Genomic DNA, 19,923 nt, shown 5'->3' with positions numbered 1-19,923 from the left:
TTTTTGACTTTAAAAATATACAGTTAAAATGTGGAAGAATAAAAATGATATACATATGTGTGTGTATATAAATGTTATCAAGATTAAAAATTTCTAATTAATCTTAATTACAATACATTTAAAATGTAGTTACAAGGAATTTTAGTTTCTTTTTTTCTTTTTTATAAATGATGGTGCAAAAAAAAAGGAAGTTGGCATGATGTAATTTTCATAATTTGGGTAAATTATCCCTGACTGTAAATCTCTTCTCTTTCTTTTTTCTTTCATTCCCAGTATTTATATATATATGCAGTGGTCAGTTTCCTCATTCAGCACATTTCCTCCCCCAACTCACCAGCTATTCACCGATCAACTCTTTCATTGCCACATCTATTCAAAGGCAAAGCCACGTTACCTTTGCTTGACCTTTGCTTTGCACTGGTTTTGGTTTCACATTTCTTACATTCCTCAACTGAAGTCTGGGTAACTTTAAGTGTTTAATCAGTGGCATGAAACAATGTAAAAAAGAAACACCTTAGACGGAAGACTTCGAGTTTACCCTGAAACCTGTCTTTCCGCTTGGACTGAAGAGAAACTAGGGATATCATGTCCCCAGAGTCTTAGAAGAAGGAGGACTGCCTCAAACAAAGAAGAGTTTAGCTCGAACCCTAATCAAACACACCTGAGTTTGCTAATCAGTGTCTTTAGAAAATCACAGGTAGGTTTGTTTGATTAGGATTGGAACTAAACTCAGCAGGAAAGTGGATCTCGCGAACCAGATTTGAGGATCACTGATCTAGAGCATCAAAGATCCAGATCAAACCAATTTCTAACATCATTATTCCAGTTTTCAGTGTTGCATGGTCCTCCAGAAATCTGTCTGATATGCTGATTTGCTGAGCATATCAGACAGATTTGGTGATTGAAACAGTTGGTGATGGAAACCAAAGTCATTTTAGATCAACTGAATGCATCCTTTCTGGATAAAAGTATTAATTTCTTTCAAACACCTGCCCCTAGACTTTCTGATTATTGAATAGTAATATATAATATTGCAAATACAGTGGTGTCCAAAAGTATTACAACACTAATACTTTCACCAGTTGCATCAGTGAACACTGGAATAATGATGCTGAAAATTCAGCTTTGCATCACATGACTAAATTGCATTTTAAAATAAACTACAGTTGAAAACACTTAAATAAAATTATAATAATATTTGAAAATATTCTTAATATTTTTCACAATATTTTTATGATTTTACTGCATTCTTAATCAAATAAATGCAGCCTCAATGAGAATAAGAGACTTAAAGATGTTGAAAAACAGCGTTAAAAACTCTTTATTGATCAGCTGAGATGTTTGCTCCTGAAACACTTCTGTTTGAACTTTTACATGGATTTTTTTTCTCTCTAACCAATCATTAACTTCCACATGCACATTAAGACATTCCAAAGCTCTGGATCAGCATTATATGTTACTGACGGACATCTAGAGCCATTTAAAGGGTTTCTCAATAATCCGTGCTGGTAGTTTAGCAATAGCTGGTTGAAATTGGTTGCAGTAAAACGTTTGCTGTATTGCTGTATTGATCCGTGCCCTCAGGGCTCAAACATTATCCCATGAGTCTCTACCTCAGACTAAAGCCTGCCAGACGGAGAGCAACAAGGACAGCGCTAACTGTAATCTATCCCACGACAAAGAGCTATTCATAGAGGCTTCAAGCGATTATAGTAGCTAAAGAGGGGGGTGTTTCAGCGAAAGGGGGTTAAAAGCTGATAGGGTAGGAGATCCGGTCACCCCCCAACCCAGACGTGTGATTGTATTCAAATCAAAACACATCCCATAATGCAGCAGGGCCTGTCATCCTTCAACTCACACAAAGAAAATTAAGTTCAAGGCTTTTCTCCACACAATCCGTGGTTCTCCATTGGTGCCGTATATTATTTTGTGACACATTCAGGCTGTTCATGAACGGGATGGAAAGAGGTGCAGCTGCGACAGACGCAGGGCTTTCCGTTGACCGCGGACAATAGAGAGGTTATCCCTCCGGTTTAGCAGGGACGGATGGAAAAGATCAGTGTGAACAAAACAACACGGGAAAGATAGAGTAGGCTAAAGTAAACTGAACGCTTCGTGTTTGCTTCCACAGCCGGACAGCGGAAGAGGCCACCCGCAGTGAGCGCTTCGCTAGCGGAGACGCCCTGGGGAAATTTTTAATGGGGTGGCCAGATGGGGACAGTGAAAATCTCTGGGTGACACCAAAGGGGTCAGGGTTAGGCTAGTGGAAGATGTTATAACTACAGTCTGGAAGCAAAAAGCATCTTTCTCCATTTACAGACATTCAACTGTAGCTGCATTGTGGAACATGATTTGCTAATTATATATTTTATTTTATGAATTTTATTTATATTATGTTATAACTACACAATGCAATGTTTTGCTTTTATTTTAATATTTTTATTATCTTATTTTATCTTATTTGATTAGATTTTTTTATTTATTTAAATAAAATTTTATATTTAAAATGTTAATATTCATAGTATTTATATTTTATTTTAAATATTGGATTGTTAATTTAAATGTGTTAATGTTAATTTTATCATTTAAATATAGTGGTAATATTTATGTTAATAAATGTTTGTTAAATGTTAATATGTAATTTGTTTTATTTAAAGTTGTGATTTCTTTCATTTAAGTTTATTTTAATTGTATTATTTAAATATATGTTTTTTATATTTTTTATTTGTTTTATACTTAAGTTATTTATTTTATTTTTTTTACATCAGGGTTATTATATTTATTATAGTTACCTAAAAATAAAACCATAAATAATTTTTGTTACTTTGAATAAAATCAAATTTTACTGAAAATAAAAAATAAGCTAGCTTCATGAAATACTATATAGTCGATGTACATATTATTATTATTCTTTTTATCATTATTATTTTCCTATAGCTCATTAGTCACATGATATTTATGGCTGGCTTTAATGAGAAATAGTGACCAAAGATGGCAACAAGCAGGTACAAACAAAACAGTTTACAGGTTTAAAAAATAAAAAAACTAAATGATAAATATTTCAGTTGATGGGGTTTGAGAGAGAATTCTAAACGAACGCATGCTTGTTTCTCTTTGCATTTTTATAGTCAAGTGTTTCGTTCATTTCTGATAGTACGTGTAGACGTTGAATTATTATTTTTAATTTAAACGAAGAATCTTGTTTGGTTTAGGGCAGTGGGGTGGCCAGTGTTTTACCCTTGGAGGCGCTTTATGTTCATACCAGCACATTCTCTCTCGTCATTGAAAAATGACTCGGCCAAAAGTTTTCAAAGGAGACGAAACACGGCCCGCAGAAGCCTGCAGTGAAGTGAGGAGGAGTTTCAGTGCTGTATGCCGAGGGAGTTCAGGACCAGGAGTTTTTGAAAAGCCAGTGTCAGAATCCCAGAACCACGTGGAGAGGACCTTTTGGCAGGCTCATGTACCACCCACAGGCTCATATGTGCTGCATATTACCCTCCAACCAACATCAGCCAGACGTTACAAACCTCAGTAACGTGTGATTAGAGAGCGGTGGGAAAACTTTTGAATAAAGCAGGAAGCTAATCAAAGCATGCATTATATTGATCTTTACAGAAGTATGATAAAAGATAAAACAAAGAGTGTGCATATAATGGCTCATCCAGTCTGACTATACCCCTGGAGCTATTGGTTTTATAAAATATAATATATTTCAGGAAGGGAAAGCAAAAAAGACAAATTAATAGAGGAATGGCTGAAAAGAAAAATGCATGGCAGGAAAGGATGTCAGATATCTGTCAGCGAAGAGCCTGGTTGGATGTTAAGCAGTAAAACATTTGAAATCATCCAGGAAAGGAAAATACAATAAATATTTTATTTGATTTTTGTGGAAAGTAAGGTTTTTAGCAAAGTTTAGCTTTATAGTTTTTAGACAATTTAATAATATTATACAGACACATAATATTTTTTTGCCACTCCATTTTTTTGTATAAATGAAGCTGTGTTTTTTATTGTCCCGGACGCTGCATGTCTGGAATCCACAGACTCTGATTAGTCACCGGGGTCCTGCTGGACCACCATCATTGCAGTATTGACCCGTGCGTAATGATGGACATGTCTGGAGAAAAATCATGAGACTGGATGGGGGTCAAGGGTCACCGACTGCTCATTGGCTGTTGAGGGTTCTTCATTGATCCAGAAGTACCTTCTTTGGAATTCATGTTATGCACTCGCGACACTAATTAAATTTTTGTCCATCAATAACTCACCCTGTGGGATCATTAAGAGCCCATTCCTGTAGAGATGTCTAATATTTGTCCAAATAAGCATGAGATGATATCATGACAGTGAGTCTAATTGCATTAGATGTTTTGCGTTTATAATTTCAGTCACATGTTTTGTATTTTTAAAGGGCTGTAGGTACAAAGCAACGCAGCATTGAACATTTAAATCCAAACAGACCTTCATCTGTCACTCACAGTCATTGTCTCGGTTCAAATAAAAACAAGTTTTTTTTCTCTCTCTCTCCCTCTCTGTAATTCACTCTCGCCCGTTTCTCGACCCTTTCATCCACTTAGATCAAAACACGTTTTTCTTTTTCCCCTACAACCCCACGTGTAATTTCTCAAAATCACCAGCACAAACGTTTCCCGTGACCCGCCCCTCCCTCGCTGTGTTTTTGCCCCTTTGGTTTTTTAAATTCAAATCCAAACTCCCACCCCAAGGTTCCATCGCTATGGTAACCTGAGAGAATTTGTGTGTGGGGGGGGGTTCCATTCTGTTCTCATTGATGGACAGACATTCCGTGGCGGGAAACAGTTCAGTGTCCAATAACCAAGAGTGTTGATAACCACACAATCAGTGTGTGTGCTTTCCTGTGTGTGTATATATATGAATTCGTTCAGTGTTAAATGAACTGTATGCATGTCTATTTGGTGCTTTTCTCTGCCCTAAAGCATCTGCTAAAGAAAACGGAAATTTCCATAATAGGAAGGGGAGAGACAGCAGATTATATTTGTGGAGGATGCACCACACCTGGCCTGTTTTAGCCTCTCTCCTGCTTTAATAAGCACCCTCCCCCTTTGACCTCGGATCAGAGGAACCTTTTAATGACAGAAAAAAAACCACCGGCTGCTGCCCGGTGAAAAGGATCAGATCAGACAGTTATTATCTATGCAAAATCACTTCCCTCACCAGCAGCTCTGAGATTAGACCGGGCTTAATTGCTAGACATACTTGTTTATATTGTGTGGTGGGTTTAAAAAATAACCCTCAGGCTGTGAATTGTGCTTGATTGATTGTTATTCGGTTCCTGTTCAATGGAGCTGTCACCCGCTGAGGAAATGACCCTGTGTTTAGCAGTCAGGATTGCTTCTGTTGTTCCTTGGAGGTTGCTATTTTTGGACTTTATGGAGTTTCAGTTACACCACTGTTCAAAAGAAATTTGTATTTACTTTTATTAAACAATGATGCATTGAGATCAAAAGATTTTTAATGTTACAAAAGATAAATTCAGTTCTTTTGAGCAGCCTATTCTTCAAAAAACCTGAACTGTTTTCAACATTGATAATCAGAAATGGTTCATGAGCAGCAAATCAGTAAATTAGAATGATTTCTGAAGGATCACGTGATGCTGAAACCTGGAGTAATGATGCTGAAAATTCAGCTTTACATCACAGAAATAAATTATATTTTAAAATATATTCAAATAGAGAGCAGTTCATTTAAATTGTAATAATATTTCATAATATTACCGTTTTTGCTGGATTGTTAATCAAATGAATACAGCATTAGTAAAAATACTAGACTATAATTGAACATTTTCCATAGAAATATTAAGCATCACAGCTGTTTTCAACATTTATTTTTTTTATTTTTTTGAGCAGCAGACCAGGATATTAAAATTAGCATATTAATTGCTGCTAAACATGCAGCTTTGCATCACTTTGTAATCACAAATTGTAAATAAAAATATATTTAAATAGAAAAAAAACTGTTAATTAAAATGTTTATATATTTCACAATTTTATTGAATTTTAATTAAATATATGCAGTCTTGGTGAACAGAAGATACTTCTTTGTCTGTGTATTTTTATCTAGCTTGTCTATTTTATTATTTATTTTATTTTAGGTACATAGTTATAACAAGTAAATGTGGATAGCAGCTCAGATCATTTGATAAGAATTGTTTGAGTTCATAATGAGATCTCAGATTTTCTGACTGCAGACTTTGGTTGTTGGATCCCAGTATTGTCTGGAAACAATTGAGATATCAAAATAGATCTTTTGTGTTTTTTTTTCTCTCCTATAGGCGCTCTAGATTTGATGAATAGACCTGCCTAGCAAAGAATAATGCAGCACGTTTGATAAAAGATAAAGGATAGGACATGTTCGGACAGGCCTTCAGTTCTTCAGTCTGGATTTAACTTTAGATTACTGTTGTTGTGTCCCACACATATGATCTGGATTGGATTTTTCTTACTGTCCAAAGAGTGGATTGCAGTTGACCGAGCAACAGATATTAACAGAATTTTTCCTTCGTCTAAAGGATTTTGTGAAATCATTCATGTTATGAGCACAAATGGAGCGATGTGGTTTACACGCTGAAGTCCAGTGCATATATTTAGTGTTCGTAATGCTTGACTGAAGTCTGGAGGTGTAAATCTAACGCTGACACACCTGCACACATCTCTGGAGGGTTCAGCGCTATGTCACACTCCAGGTGTGTTGTGTTGTAATTCCTCAGGTGTAACCATTTGGCTTTAAATTGTTGATTTTCTTACTCTACACAGGGTTCTTGGCTTACTTTCAAACTTTAACGAATGCATCCAGCAAAGCGGAAACACACTCACAGCCGGCATCCACTGCGTTATCAGTGTGTCATCCTTTACAAGCCTGGAAGTCAGAAAAAAAGCTGAATGAAGGTAGAGAGAGAGAGAGAAGTTGAAAAACCAGACTCCAGTAAATGCATATCATATTTCAAAGAGTAGTAGATGAAACTGTTTCTAGTGCTTTGAACCTGTTTTGTGTCTGTCTGCTGCTCCATTCATATCATATTTCAATAACTCGTAAGCCAGTGTGGGTTTGTGAGGTTGTTTTTGTTCGAGTCAGCTGACCGCGTTACATCATGCAGAGAGATGTTCAGATTTCTGTGGAGCTGAGGTGGTCTTTCCACAAAAACAGGTGCTTCTTTTTACTCCGAGCTAGAAAGAATATTGTCTTTGTCTCTATATGATTTACTGAGTCGTGCATTATATCTGTTAATATTGAATGAATATAACCATTACGTTATGTAAAAGAGGTCAAGCATACAACTGGGCCCTGAATAACTTTCAATTCCAGACACCTATCTGTATTAAATGCCTTATTGTTTATATATTAAATTCCTTATTGAATTGTAAAGTACCAGCTAAGGCTATAATGATCACGCTTGGATTTGCATTGGAGGTTTTTAGGTATGCATGTGTTTTTTGGAATATGCACAAACCCGTGGCTATTTTAAAATGTGTGCAGGATCTCATCTGCTTCTGTGTTTGCATTGGGAAGTAGTTTTACATTTACGTTTCATGCATTTGGCAGATGCTTTTATGCATTGCATTTAAGGTACACATTTTATTAAGGTCATGCATTCCCTGGGAATCAAAACCCTTGAGTTGCTAGTGCTTGCTCTAATGTTTGAGCTGCAGTTTTGTGTGATTTGTGTCTTTATCTCATTTCTCAAAATTCTTCTGAATAACTGCTTGTCTCTCTGATTTTTGGGCCAGGTCGTGTGTCCCTGAGCCGTGGTGCGTCTCTTCTGGTGGATAAGTTGACTCTGGAGGATGAGGGCTGGTTTGAGTGTCGCATTCTCCTGCTGGATAAAACCACAGATGAGTTTCAGAACGGCACCTGGAACTTCCTGTCCATCTCAGGTGGGATAAGATATGCTCTAAGGTTGTTTCTTTTATCCAGGTGTTAAGGTGTGTGTATAATGGCTTTGCAAGTCAAAACTATTAGATATTAGATATTATATACTATTAATCTTTTTTGTTGTTGTTAGATTTACTGTAAAAATTAATTGCACTGTGATATAAAAATATGTTACTTCATACAGGTTTATTATAGTAAACTAAAACTAAAACCGTAATAATGTTGCTTGAAATAAAATAAATGTTAACCAAAATAAAATAAAACTTCGACTTTTTTTTTCAGCTAGCTTCCAAGACAGTATTTCTTATTTTCTTGATGTTCTAAAATATGTAAACTAATGTAAAAGTTTATGTAAAAACAAAAAATAATAAAAACAACAAAACAATGACTAAAACTAACTAAACTGAAAGCAGCAACAATAAAAATAAAATCTAATTCAAAATATTGATAAAATGTATAATAGTATTTTAGTAATACCAAAATACCACTGTTATCATGTTAATGTGTGCATAATGAGAAATGCTCCCAAAACAATGTTTTGTTGCTTAATCTTAAAAAAGAATCTTGTGACAATTGGGTTCCACAGAAAGTGGACATGCATTTGTGTAAGAGAATATATAATTTATGATAGTGCTCTATATGTTCATGCTACTGGCATAATAAAACATTATTTATTTGTGTTATTTCTACAAAAAGGATTAAAGTTGTGATTAAAGCAGCATCTGGAGCTCGTATGAAAGCTTTGTTGCAGTGAATAAGCGAGAATTGCATAATCCTGTCTCATTTTACATGACACTTACGTCAGTGTTTGATGCAGATGATGTTTTGTTCTGATATCAGCAGAACTCATGCAAAATCAGCCGCTCTCCATCCATTCACCCAAGACTACTTCACCCAAATCTACACTTTCTTTTCGCTTCCCGTTGCTTGCAATCTTTTCACACTGAACTTTCTGTCTCACACCTTCAGGACGACTGTCATGTCTTCTGAAACTCACACACTTTCTCCTCCTGACACACACACACACTCATTCAGCACTGGCTTGTGAATCCTGTGAAGGGCTCTGACTGGCTTTTAGCATCTGATTGTGTTTCTGTTGAATGTGTGAGCGATCAGAATGAAGACTGAGGACAGACACACACTCACACTCCAGCTCTCTCTCGCTTTACACCATTATATGCACGGTCTCATCTTACCTGCAAAGCAAAAGCAAAGCGCAGACCACGAGCTCCACGCGACATTCACTTAACACCAGTGAGAACATTCTCTCTCTTCGTATTCCTTTATTCGCAGCACTAAAACATCTCCTAACAAAGAGATTAAGACGGACCACGAAGTAAAAACAAAGAAAAGTACAGTCTTATAGAGTCTGTTAGCACACGTCTCACTGAGATCTTTTCGGATCCTCTGCACTTCATCGCGAATGTGCTTGATCCGCGTTATAAAGACCATTACTTGTATGCGGAAATAAGGCAGCGCGCACGAGAAATGATCCAGGCCGCGCTGGATGCGGAGAACCCGCGTGGAGACGGAGAAGCGCCAAGCGCAGGAGACAGATCAGAGCGCAGAAAAAAAGACTGGTCTCTGCACCAGATGAGTGGCATGCACCATCGTTGTCTGATATGTTCAGCGGTTTTGTAAGCTGTCATTGTTTATGAGTGTGCTGGAAAACTTGTCCTTGTGTTGACAGGGTTATGGGGAAATAAGATGTTTTTTCATTGGATGTTTAAAGATTTTTCATCACTTGCAAATTATCACTTTGGGAAAGTTAAAAAAAGCCATGCTCTACTTAGTGTGATGCAATGATTTCAAACCTTTAAGTGCTGCATTTTCATTCATATCAGTCCAATTATTCTGATTTTAGAATTGTCTGCTTGATTACACCTTGTTTGTTTGTTTGTGTATTTATTTATTATTTCTGTATTTTTATTTAGTTTTTTAATACTATGTATTTATTTTCTATTGTTTATTTATTACTTAATTTAAATTTTTTATATTTTATTATTTTTTATTTTATTGTTAATTGTTTTAATTTATTATTATTTTATTTTTATTTAGTTTTTTTAAATACTACGTATTTATTTTTCTATTATTTATTTCTTATTTTTTATTTTTAATATTTATTTTATTTATTGTTTTTATTTTATTATTCTATTGATTGTTATAATTTTATTTATTTTTTATGAACATGGATTTGATTGTTTTTATGACTGTTTTAGCTCCTCCGGTGTTCATAAAGACTCCTCCCCGTTTTCTGGAGGTCATGTTGGGTGAATCTCTCACCCTCCGCTGTGATGCTCATGGAAACCCCAAACCCACCATCATCTGGAGAAAAGATGGACGTGATGCTGAAAAACAAGAAGAAATTCAGGTACACAGAGCTTGTTGGTTGATTGGTTGTTAATAAAGACCACTGAAGGTCAACATGAATTCAGATTCATCTTGTGAATGATGATTAATGAATCCCTCCCCCTCCAACTACCTATCTCCATTTTAATATATAACCAGCTTTTCATTGTGCAATTATTCATACAATCAAACCTACATTTTTTTTTACTTCCTGTTTTACTCACAAATACATTGGTGTACAGAAGCATGGCTACTTGTAAATCTTGTTTCATGCTGACTTGAGTGCAGAGTTCACTTTGTGCTGTTCACATTCTCCTCATTCCTCGTCTCGTTTACCACCTAAACATTAATTCTCCCCAAACAGGTATTCAATGAAACCTTGTCTTTAAGCATGGTTACCAGGGAAACAGCAGGAATATACAAGTGTCACGTGTCCAACTCAGAAGGGAACCTTACCCACACCACCCAGCTGCAGGTCAAAGGTCAGTTAAACACCACGTCTTGTCCACGTGGGCAAAGAAACTCAGCAGCACCAAACAGAAATAGGCTTACAGGGTATTAGGCGTTTTAAGAAGCGTTGGACATGAGAACACTGGCATCTTTGGTGGAGTTGGATTTGTGTGCAAAGTGTATAACCTTAATCTTGACTTCTCATGTTGTGAATGTGCACAGAGAAAGACGCTAACCAATTTTAAGAAAATAAAATGCATTAATGATTCCATATTCCTCCATTGTGTAATGACGAAAGAACAGTGTTTTCTATTGGTCAGTGCTAGCATTGCCCTTTTGCTTCTTCATCCGTCGTCTACTGAACATTGAGCAAGAGAATGCTGTATATTTTTGACAACCGCTAAAAAGAAATAAGTCACATTTGTCTTCTACACAGCATAAGATTTTAGAGTAATATTTGGGCAAGCCGTAGCGTGATTCAATGAATAAAACACTGCCCTCTTTTGGTGGTAGTGCTTTAGCACAATGCACTTAAGCCTAAATCTCACCCATCAATAAACAACCTCCTCGAATCTGAATGCCCTAAAAAACCTGATTACATGCATTCCATCTTACATGCTTGCACTTATGCTTTCAACCAGGTCCTCCAATTATCATCATCCCCCCTGAGGACACCACCATGAACATGTCCCAGGATGCAATTCTGCAATGCCAAGCAGAAGCGTATCCTTCTAACCTCACGTATGAGTGGTGGAAACAAGGACAAAATGTCTATCACATTGAGTAAGTGACCAGAATACGAACTGTAAATGTATAACAGTATCACAGAGCTCACCGGAAGACTGAATGGTCAACCACAGTGTCCAGTGAATTCTTTTTGCTAGGGATGCACCGAAATTTCGGCCACCGAAAATTTTCGGCCGAAAATGGCCTTTTCGGTTTTCGGCCGATAGACTTTTGTCACCGAAACAACACGGCCGAAATGTTGTGATGACGCAAACAGAAACCGCGACCTGCACGTGCACCTGCAAAGCGCAGACCACGAGCTCCACGCGACATTCACTTATCACCAGTGAGAACATTCTCTCTCTTCGTATTCCTTTATTCGCAGCACTAAAACATCTCCTAACAAAGAGATTAAGACGGACCACGAAGTAAAAACAAAGAAAAGTACAGTCTTATAGAGTCTGTTAGCACACGTCTCACTGAGATCTTTTCGGATCCTCTGCACTTCATCGCGAATGTGCTTGATCCGCGTTATAAAGACCATTACTTGTATGCGGAAATAAGGCAGCGCGCACGAGAAATGATCCAGGACGCGCTGGATGCGGAGAACCCGCGTGGAGACGGAGAAGCGCCAAGCGCAGGAGACAGATCAGAGCGCAGAAAAAAAGACTGGTCTCTGCACCAGATGAGTGGCATGCACCATCGTTGTCTGATATGTTCAGTGGAATTCTGCAAGAAAGTGCCTCAAATAATAATAATACGTTGGCTATTTTGTTCTTAGGCTACTACACACACACACACACACACACACAAACATATATACATACATAATATCAGATTGTAGCCATATTTCTGCTAGATTTTCTGCTAGAATTCTGCTTTAATTTGATAAAAATGTTTATTTATGCCCTGGCCCTATTTAAATACACTCTCTCAAATATGTCTCAAATGTCAGGCAGATGACAAGCTCAACTGCTCAACAGCTAGATGGTTATCTGTCTGAAGTTCCCATCCCCAGAAGTGATAACAGTCTTGCCAACTGGAGAAGTAATGCACTTTCTAGTCCTACATAGAAAAATTTCAAATGCACTTCACCTAAATGCACTTTGTTTTTATGAGAGAACTGTTCATTTTAAAACCTTTCTGCAGCCAGTAGGCCTGTACATTATTATTAAATATACACATGAGTGGGATACATTTTTTGTTTGAATTTTATTTTATACTGTGCATTGTTGCAATGTGCTTAATAAATATTTGCATCATTTGTAATTAAGTTTTTTTTATGTTTTTTTTTTTAAATAAGTTATGTAATTGTAATTATCTTTGAAACTTTAATATTAATTTATGCAATTGCAATGTCTTAATTTTAGTAAAGTTAGTACACTGTCATAGCAATAAATGCAATGGTACTAATAATTGGCATAATTTATTTCGGTGTTTCGGTTTCGGTTTTCGGCCTTGGTTTTCTCTCTTTCGGTTTTCGGTTTCGGCCAAGAATTTTCATTTCGGTGCATCCCTACTTTTTGCAATAGGTATTTTTGCAATATCTGTTTGCCCCTCAATTGGATGTGTGTTTGTGTTTACAGAATTCTAAAATCACGGGTGAAAATACTAGTGGATGGGACCCTCCTTATTTCAGGTCTTATCCCTGAGGATTCTGGGAATTATACCTGCACACCCACCAATGGACTAATGACTCCGCCCTCTGCATCTGCCTACCTCAAAGTTAAACGTGAGTGCTTTGCAAATTGTTGCTTTTGTTGCTTCATGTAAACTAGGTAAAAAGAACTAGAGAAGTTCAAATTAAATTACAATTTGGTTAATAATGCAAATGATAGAATTAAAAGCCTGATTCTCTTAAAGATCCAGCACGAGTGGTACGGATGCCCCGTGAGACTTATCTCCCCTCGGGAATGGGGGGAAAGATCATATGCCCGGTTCAAGCCGAGCCCCCTGTGCTGTATGTTAATTGGACCAAAAATGGAGCATCCTTGGACCTGGAGCAGGTACATTTTAATGTTTCTGTCATCAAACATCTCATTTCATTATGACCCATATGACATCATTTTATATTCTTCTTCTTGATTGGTCAGTATCCAGGATGGATGGTCAACTCTGAGGGCTCAGTGTTCATAACCGCAGCCAATGATGATGCAGTTGGCATGTACACCTGTACAGCATATAACAGTTACGGGACCATGGGCCAATCAGAACCTACCAAAGTTATCCTGAAGGTGAAAACCATTTGTCTAGAATAGAAAATACTATGACATATGATTATATAGTTCCAGCTTACTCATAAATGTCACCACATATAGAAATGCATTATTAGTGACTGCCTTGACACTGATTGCTGCCACCATTTCTCTTGTTTGCAATCTGGTGATATGCACAGGACCCCCCTTCTTTCCGTGTCCCGCCTCGTGCCGAGTACCTTCAAGAAGTAGGCAGGGAGCTAGTAATACCCTGTCAGTCTCAGGGCGACCCAACCCCTAACATCACATGGAATAAGGTAAGGTCTTAAAAATGTCTAATAGCTTTCAGTTTGTTTCAGTCCAGCAATGTGTGTATATCTGCTAATAAATGCACATAGTGTATGTACTAACATGCATGGACTTAAAGCCTTGGATACTGCTTCAGTGTCTTTTTGATTCTTTATTATCTTCTCTAGGTTGGTCCTGCCCCTCGCTCTCCATTTACAGTCCTATCCAATGGATCTCTGGTCCTGCGTCCACTTAGTAAAGACCATCAGGGGGCATGGGAGTGTATTGCCTTCAACCGTGTGGCTACTGTCAGTGCTTCAACAACAGTTTTAGTGCTAGGTGTGAGGAACAGATGCACGTTAATAAAATAACCCTACCTACAGAAAAACAAATGAGACTAAAATTAAATCTATATTATCTGTTGACTTTAGGCACAAGTCCCCATGCTGTTACCTCTGTGTCTGTGGATACAGGAATTACTCATGCCAATGTGTCCTGGGAGCCAGGATTTGATGGAGGATACACACAGAAATTTACTGTTTGGTGAGTCAATAAGGGCACCATAAGTATCAGTGACCCAGTACATTAATACAAATTGACTGTATATGCAGTATCGATGGCTAAATATTTGATCTCTCTCTGTACCAGGGTAAAACCCACTGTGAGAGGCAAGCATGAATGGGCATCAATCCCTGTGCCAACATCCAAAACCTCCCTACTGGTAACGGGACTGCAAGCTGCCACTAGTTACCAGTTCAGCGTTCTTGCCCAAAACAAGTTGGGCTCTGGCCCCTTCAGTGAGATTGTCACCATTAGGACACTGGGTCAGAATTTGTCTATACATCATTTACAAAATGTACTTGATGAGGTCCTTTTTTTAATCTCTAGAAATACAAGACGTGTATCTTAGGCATATAAAGGTTTCTTAAATCTTCCCTCTTTGGTACAAACTCCAGTATCTTCACTTAAATCTCTGCAGGGCAGTGGCCTTCCAGGCCAGGATTTGGGGAACCCTGTTATACATGCTATGGGTTAGACTGTGAATAGTTCCTTTTCCGACTTGAATCCCCTTATTTGATTCAAAACATTCCCTGGTGGATGTTAAAGTTTTTCCAGACTCTTAGGCCAAGATGTATGCTCTATCATGCTGAGGTTAATCTTTTCTTTTTTTTACATTGCAGCACCTCCAACAGAAGCTTCCACTGTGGTAACCACCGCTGCAGTGTTGTCCCCTCCCACTTTGCTGTCAGCCAATCGTACATCATTGGGTGTGTTGCTACAGTGGGTGCCACCTCTAGAAGAGTCTCCACCATTAACTTCATTTGTACTTCAAGCAAAACGGGGAAAGGGGGAGTGGGTCACTATAGACCGAGATATTGCCATCAACGCGACTGAGTTGATTGTACAGGGACTTGTGAAGGTAAATGTGTGAAATATTGAGAATATGGCCGCTTGATGTTGAATGTTCCTATTCCTTTTGGCTTAACGGTTCATTTACTCTTCATTTATTTCCACAGGACTCAAACTATGAGCTGCGACTACTGTCTTGCAGGGACAGACTGTTCAGTGTTCCCAGTGACTCCGTTGTCATCTCTACTGAAGGTGAGGCTGACTCAGAAATGTGTATTTTGACTTAATATTGAAATATCTCAGGATTTTCTCTGCCCTGTGTGACTTGGAAAAAGTACTGTTTTAAATAATATTTTGGAATTTGGATATGGTTTAATAATAAGTTCAAGAAGTCAGAAGTGTCATTTTGGTAAAAGTGATTCATTCTTATTGACGTATTGTTTTATTAACTGATAACATGTAATGTGACCTTAAGGTATGGAGATGTATCCAGCTGCACCCAGTCTCCTGGCCTTTGTTCCTGAGCCCCTGCTGGCTGGTGTGATTGGGGGCGTGTGTTTCCTGTTTGTTGCCATCATCCTCTCTCTGGTGACAGCTTGCGTTATGAACAGTAGGAGGAGACAACGGCGAAGGAAAAAGAGAGATGGTAAATGCAGTGATGAAGTTTACAGGGTCATTGAATATGATTTTTTTTTAAATTACAATTACACCTCTATAAACACATTTTGAAGCTTTCTGCATGGTCTTAAAGTAATTTTGGGCTGCAGCTTTCAGATACATGGATGTTGTAGTTAAATATTAGATAATCAAATGTTTTTGAACAATGCATTGACTCCTCATTAAGTCCGTTCTTAAAGTTCATTCCAGTTATAACATTGTTGCTATGCATGGCATCTCTGTTGAGGCTGCTTTTATTTTTGTATTTTTGTCACTTCATCTTATTACTCATTATGTGTGGCATGATATGAACTTTGCACCCTCCCCACCGTTTCAGATATCCCCTCTGCCTTCCAGAAGAGTTCGTCTCCACAGTAAGTGTCCATCTTTGCTGTGCACGTATCATTCCAACGCTTCTCCATCTTTGTCACTGTACGACAATTGTCTTGTGAAATGGCAACCTGAAGGGATGAATCCTTCTTGTCCTCCCTCCCTAAATGATCTCTGTGTTCTTTCTCCACAGAGTTCACTCGCCTTCTGACAGTCCAGACAGTGTGCTGAAGTTAAAACTATGCCCTCCCTTAAACTTCTTCCCTAACTCTTCCTCTTCCGATCGCTCAGACCGTTCCTCTTTTGATAAAGGCAGCCGCAGTGAGTACCAGGATCAGAGAAAACAGCTTCTGTCCTCATCGTCTCCACCTCCGCACTACACCCAGTTTGAGAGCCACTTTGGGGGATCTCCATCACCCACATCTGCTATTGAATCCATATCGAGAAGTCCTGATGGGCGGTTCGTTATACAACCTATTCTAGAAAACTCTACACCCACCCACATCAAAAAGAACCTCAAAAAGGAGTTCCCACAATCTCCTGGTAGAGGCAATGGAGGAGGGAGTAACAATGGGTCTCTTAAAGAGTCCAGCCAATCAAATCCTGTAAGTTCTGAGAGGGATAGACAGAGAAAGATGCCCTCTGTATTGACAGTAGACCCTCCATATCCAGAAGGACCCCCTCACTCACCTGGCAGGGTTAAGGCAATGGCCAGAAACTTCTCCCGTCATGGCTGTTTCTACTCTGATGATGAGCAGGGTTGCTCTGAGGCATTGTTGGAGAGGGCCAGCTTTTATTCTGACTGCAGTGAAAAAAGAGCAAGTGACTCACTAAAAAAATACCGGAGTGCCAGTCATAGGGAGGACTTATTTCCGAGCTTAACCAGGAGAGCCCGAGCTTTAGAGAGAGAGAGGCTGCCCCACCAAGCACGTTATCAGCCCATCAATGGAGACAGCCAGTTGACCGAGCCCAGCACTATGATAACTCAGTTAGATGGTGAAAGAGAAAGGGACAACTTAAGCAAATGTTTAAAGCTGGTTAAGGAACGTGAGCAAATGGAGAGAGAGTTAGAACATTACACGGCCAGCCGAAGGGCACAGGCACATGAGCAAGAACAGAGGCGGGCCAAGTCTGCAAGTCCCTTAAGAAAATGGACAGGCGTTGAGTCTGAAGACCCTATTTGGAAACCCCAAGACATCCATTTACGGCAAAAATCCAGACCCAGCAGCCTGGCCCAGCGTGTATCGGATTATAGAAGGGGCTGCTATTTAGGCAACACCAGCAGTCCCATGGAGAGACTTCCCTCATTTTCTTCCACATACATCCAGTGGGACATAAGCCCTGTGACGTCCCCCACCAGCCAGGTGCCGGTGCAGAGCCTGTCTGAAGGGAACACGCCTCGCTCACTCTACCCTCATACACGTCAACAAGGCGTTGCCAATGTTGAAGATTCAATGGCAACAGATGCTTCTTATTCACCAGCCACACAATATACCTCTCTCTCACTTTTCTCTCCTACCAGGGATATACCCTCTCACAGTAGAATCAGTCTCAGTGGGGCACGAGCTAGACACCCGGAGAGTCACCTGGAAGAGGAGGAGGAACTGCCCAACAGTGCGTTAGTTGAGGAAGGATTGTTGCAAGAAAGAAAAATTAAAAAAGAGGCTCTGGCATTTAGATCAACAACCCCTGCTCGCTTGAGTCCTCAATCATCTGAGCAGCACAAAGTAGTGGCTGAAGAAGATAGAAATACTGGTCCTAACCTACATTACCTCAATCCCAGGATTCAAACTGTTACAGACATGGAGCAAGTAAGGGTTGATCAAAAAGACAGACTGAGTCGTAATCCCTCAGGCTGCTCTACATTGCCCTATGATCATCAGAAAGCAGGAGCAAAGGGAAAAGTCATAGTGAGTGATAATTCTAGCTCCGTTTTGCCTTACAGTGAGCAAGAGAAAGAGGGTATCAGGGCTCGATCCAGAAAGAGTGACAAATGTGCTTTCAGTGAAAGCCCTAGTCGGATCTCACCCCTGACCCTGTTGGAAAATGAGGCAGAAAGTGATCAGTCAAATTTCTCGAGAATGTCAGAATCAATGAAAGTTAAGCTTGCTCCCCAACCAGCCAGGATGTCGCCACTGCATACCAGCACTATCCTGGAATACCTTAGTCTTCCTGGTTTCATTGAAATGAGTGTAGATGATCCAGTAGAAGTGACTGAATCTTCAGAATCTGTTGAACCCAGTGTTGAGGCAAAAACTGGGACACTGTTAAGAGATGAGCCTGATGTTGTACCCAAAAGTTGGGGAAAACACGAACAGGACTACTCAGAGACCAGTATTAGTCAGAACAATGGCGCTGTTCATGACCACAGCACCCTGAAGATTCCTGTAGAACATGATCAACCTGAAAGTATTTCAGTTTCTGAACCATGTTCACAATTAGAGGCAAAGGTTACTTGTGATAAATCAGGTACCTCAGACACATGCAACAAAGGCTTCTCACAGTCTAAAGAAAAAGAAAAGAGTTCTCAGCCTTTGCTTTCTCAGAGTTCAGGTTCTCAAAAACAAGAATTTACTCATCGTGGTCCAGCACAAACATTAATTAGCACAGCTAAAAGCATGGCAGCAATAGTTTCCAAATGTCCAGACTCTACATCTGAACAATATCAAAGACCTCAGATTCGCGGTGAAAGGACAAACATGATATCCTCAAGAATCTATCAGGCTCCAGTGCCTTTCATGAAGAGATCAGTCAGCACTGGTCCCTGTAGGACCCTCTCTGGAGTCAGGCAACCACGCCCTTTCCTAAAAAAGTCCATTAGTTTAGGTTCTAGATGGGAACATTTTGAAAATCCAAGAGCTTATATCTCTGAGACCTGTTACAGAGATGAATCTCCCCATCCAGATATAAGGCTCAAGTCATACAGTTTGGGTCGTACTCCTGCACGTTACTATCCCATGTCTGGCCAATCATGGCGAGGGACAGTGCCCTTTCAGGCTCCTAACAGCTACAGTCTAGAGAGACGTCAGCATATTGAAAGAGCTGACATGCAACCCCCCTATCACACACCTGGTCCCTCAGTCCCAGATCCTCCACAACACATCCAATCATCCCTTCCTTCAAGGAGGGGATCAGATCCACGTCGACAGGGAGCAGTCTTTCCAGATTCTTCTAGGTGGCCTGTGTCTTATCAGGAAACACTCAGGTCAGTTCAGCATAAGTATGTCCCACAAGACCCTTCTCGAAATTTTGGCCCTACCAGACCAGTGGCCAGAGTGGACTATATGCATCCTGCAGAACCCAGAAGGTGTCCGCCAAGACCTTTCCTACCCAGAGGTTACAGCTGGCCCTCACCATATCATACATCCTTCCCCCAACGAGAGCAAGACATTCCGAGACAGGTGGATAAAGGGATGGGTGCAGCTAGGGGCATCACAGAGACAGAAGGCAGAGATACAAGAGGTGATGGGGGCAGAGCCAGTTACGCCAGCCAGAGCAGTGGAAGGGGTAGCGTGGGACCATATGGACACGGGCATCTACGCCAGTCTCTCTCTATCACCCCAACTTTACTCAGCTCGCCAGAGACCACCAAGGAGAGTGAGATGCACAGGGCAGACAAAGATGTGAGAGAACAGAGGTCCAAAAGGTGAAGCTGACACACAAATGCCTG

General features: G+C 39.4%; 1 protein-coding gene across 1 annotated transcript in view; it reads left to right on the top strand.

Annotated features, from left to right (window-relative positions):
• LOC127964025 (protein turtle homolog A) overlaps window positions 1–19,923 on the top strand; it is a 41,570-nt gene that overhangs the window by 20,371 nt on the left and 1,276 nt on the right. The window contains exons 4-19 of the mRNA XM_052564163.1: window positions 7,764–7,910; window positions 10,128–10,279; window positions 10,622–10,739; window positions 11,349–11,490; window positions 13,020–13,165; window positions 13,297–13,439; window positions 13,527–13,667; window positions 13,829–13,945; window positions 14,105–14,255; window positions 14,348–14,459; window positions 14,565–14,740; window positions 15,098–15,336; window positions 15,434–15,518; window positions 15,742–15,912; window positions 16,261–16,297; window positions 16,447–19,899. Coding sequence (XP_052420123.1) covers window positions 7,764–7,910; window positions 10,128–10,279; window positions 10,622–10,739; window positions 11,349–11,490; window positions 13,020–13,165; window positions 13,297–13,439; window positions 13,527–13,667; window positions 13,829–13,945; window positions 14,105–14,255; window positions 14,348–14,459; window positions 14,565–14,740; window positions 15,098–15,336; window positions 15,434–15,518; window positions 15,742–15,912; window positions 16,261–16,297; window positions 16,447–19,899 — 5,530 coding nt within the window. The remainder of the gene's footprint in view (window positions 1–7,763; window positions 7,911–10,127; window positions 10,280–10,621; window positions 10,740–11,348; window positions 11,491–13,019; window positions 13,166–13,296; window positions 13,440–13,526; window positions 13,668–13,828; window positions 13,946–14,104; window positions 14,256–14,347; window positions 14,460–14,564; window positions 14,741–15,097; window positions 15,337–15,433; window positions 15,519–15,741; window positions 15,913–16,260; window positions 16,298–16,446; window positions 19,900–19,923) is intronic.

The sequence above is a fragment of the Carassius gibelio genome, chromosome B8 (assembly GCF_023724105.1).
Source record: "Carassius gibelio isolate Cgi1373 ecotype wild population from Czech Republic chromosome B8, carGib1.2-hapl.c, whole genome shotgun sequence".
NCBI classification, from domain to species: domain Eukaryota; kingdom Metazoa; phylum Chordata; class Actinopteri; order Cypriniformes; family Cyprinidae; genus Carassius; species Carassius gibelio.
This window is presented reverse-complemented; position numbering and strand designations above follow the sequence as displayed.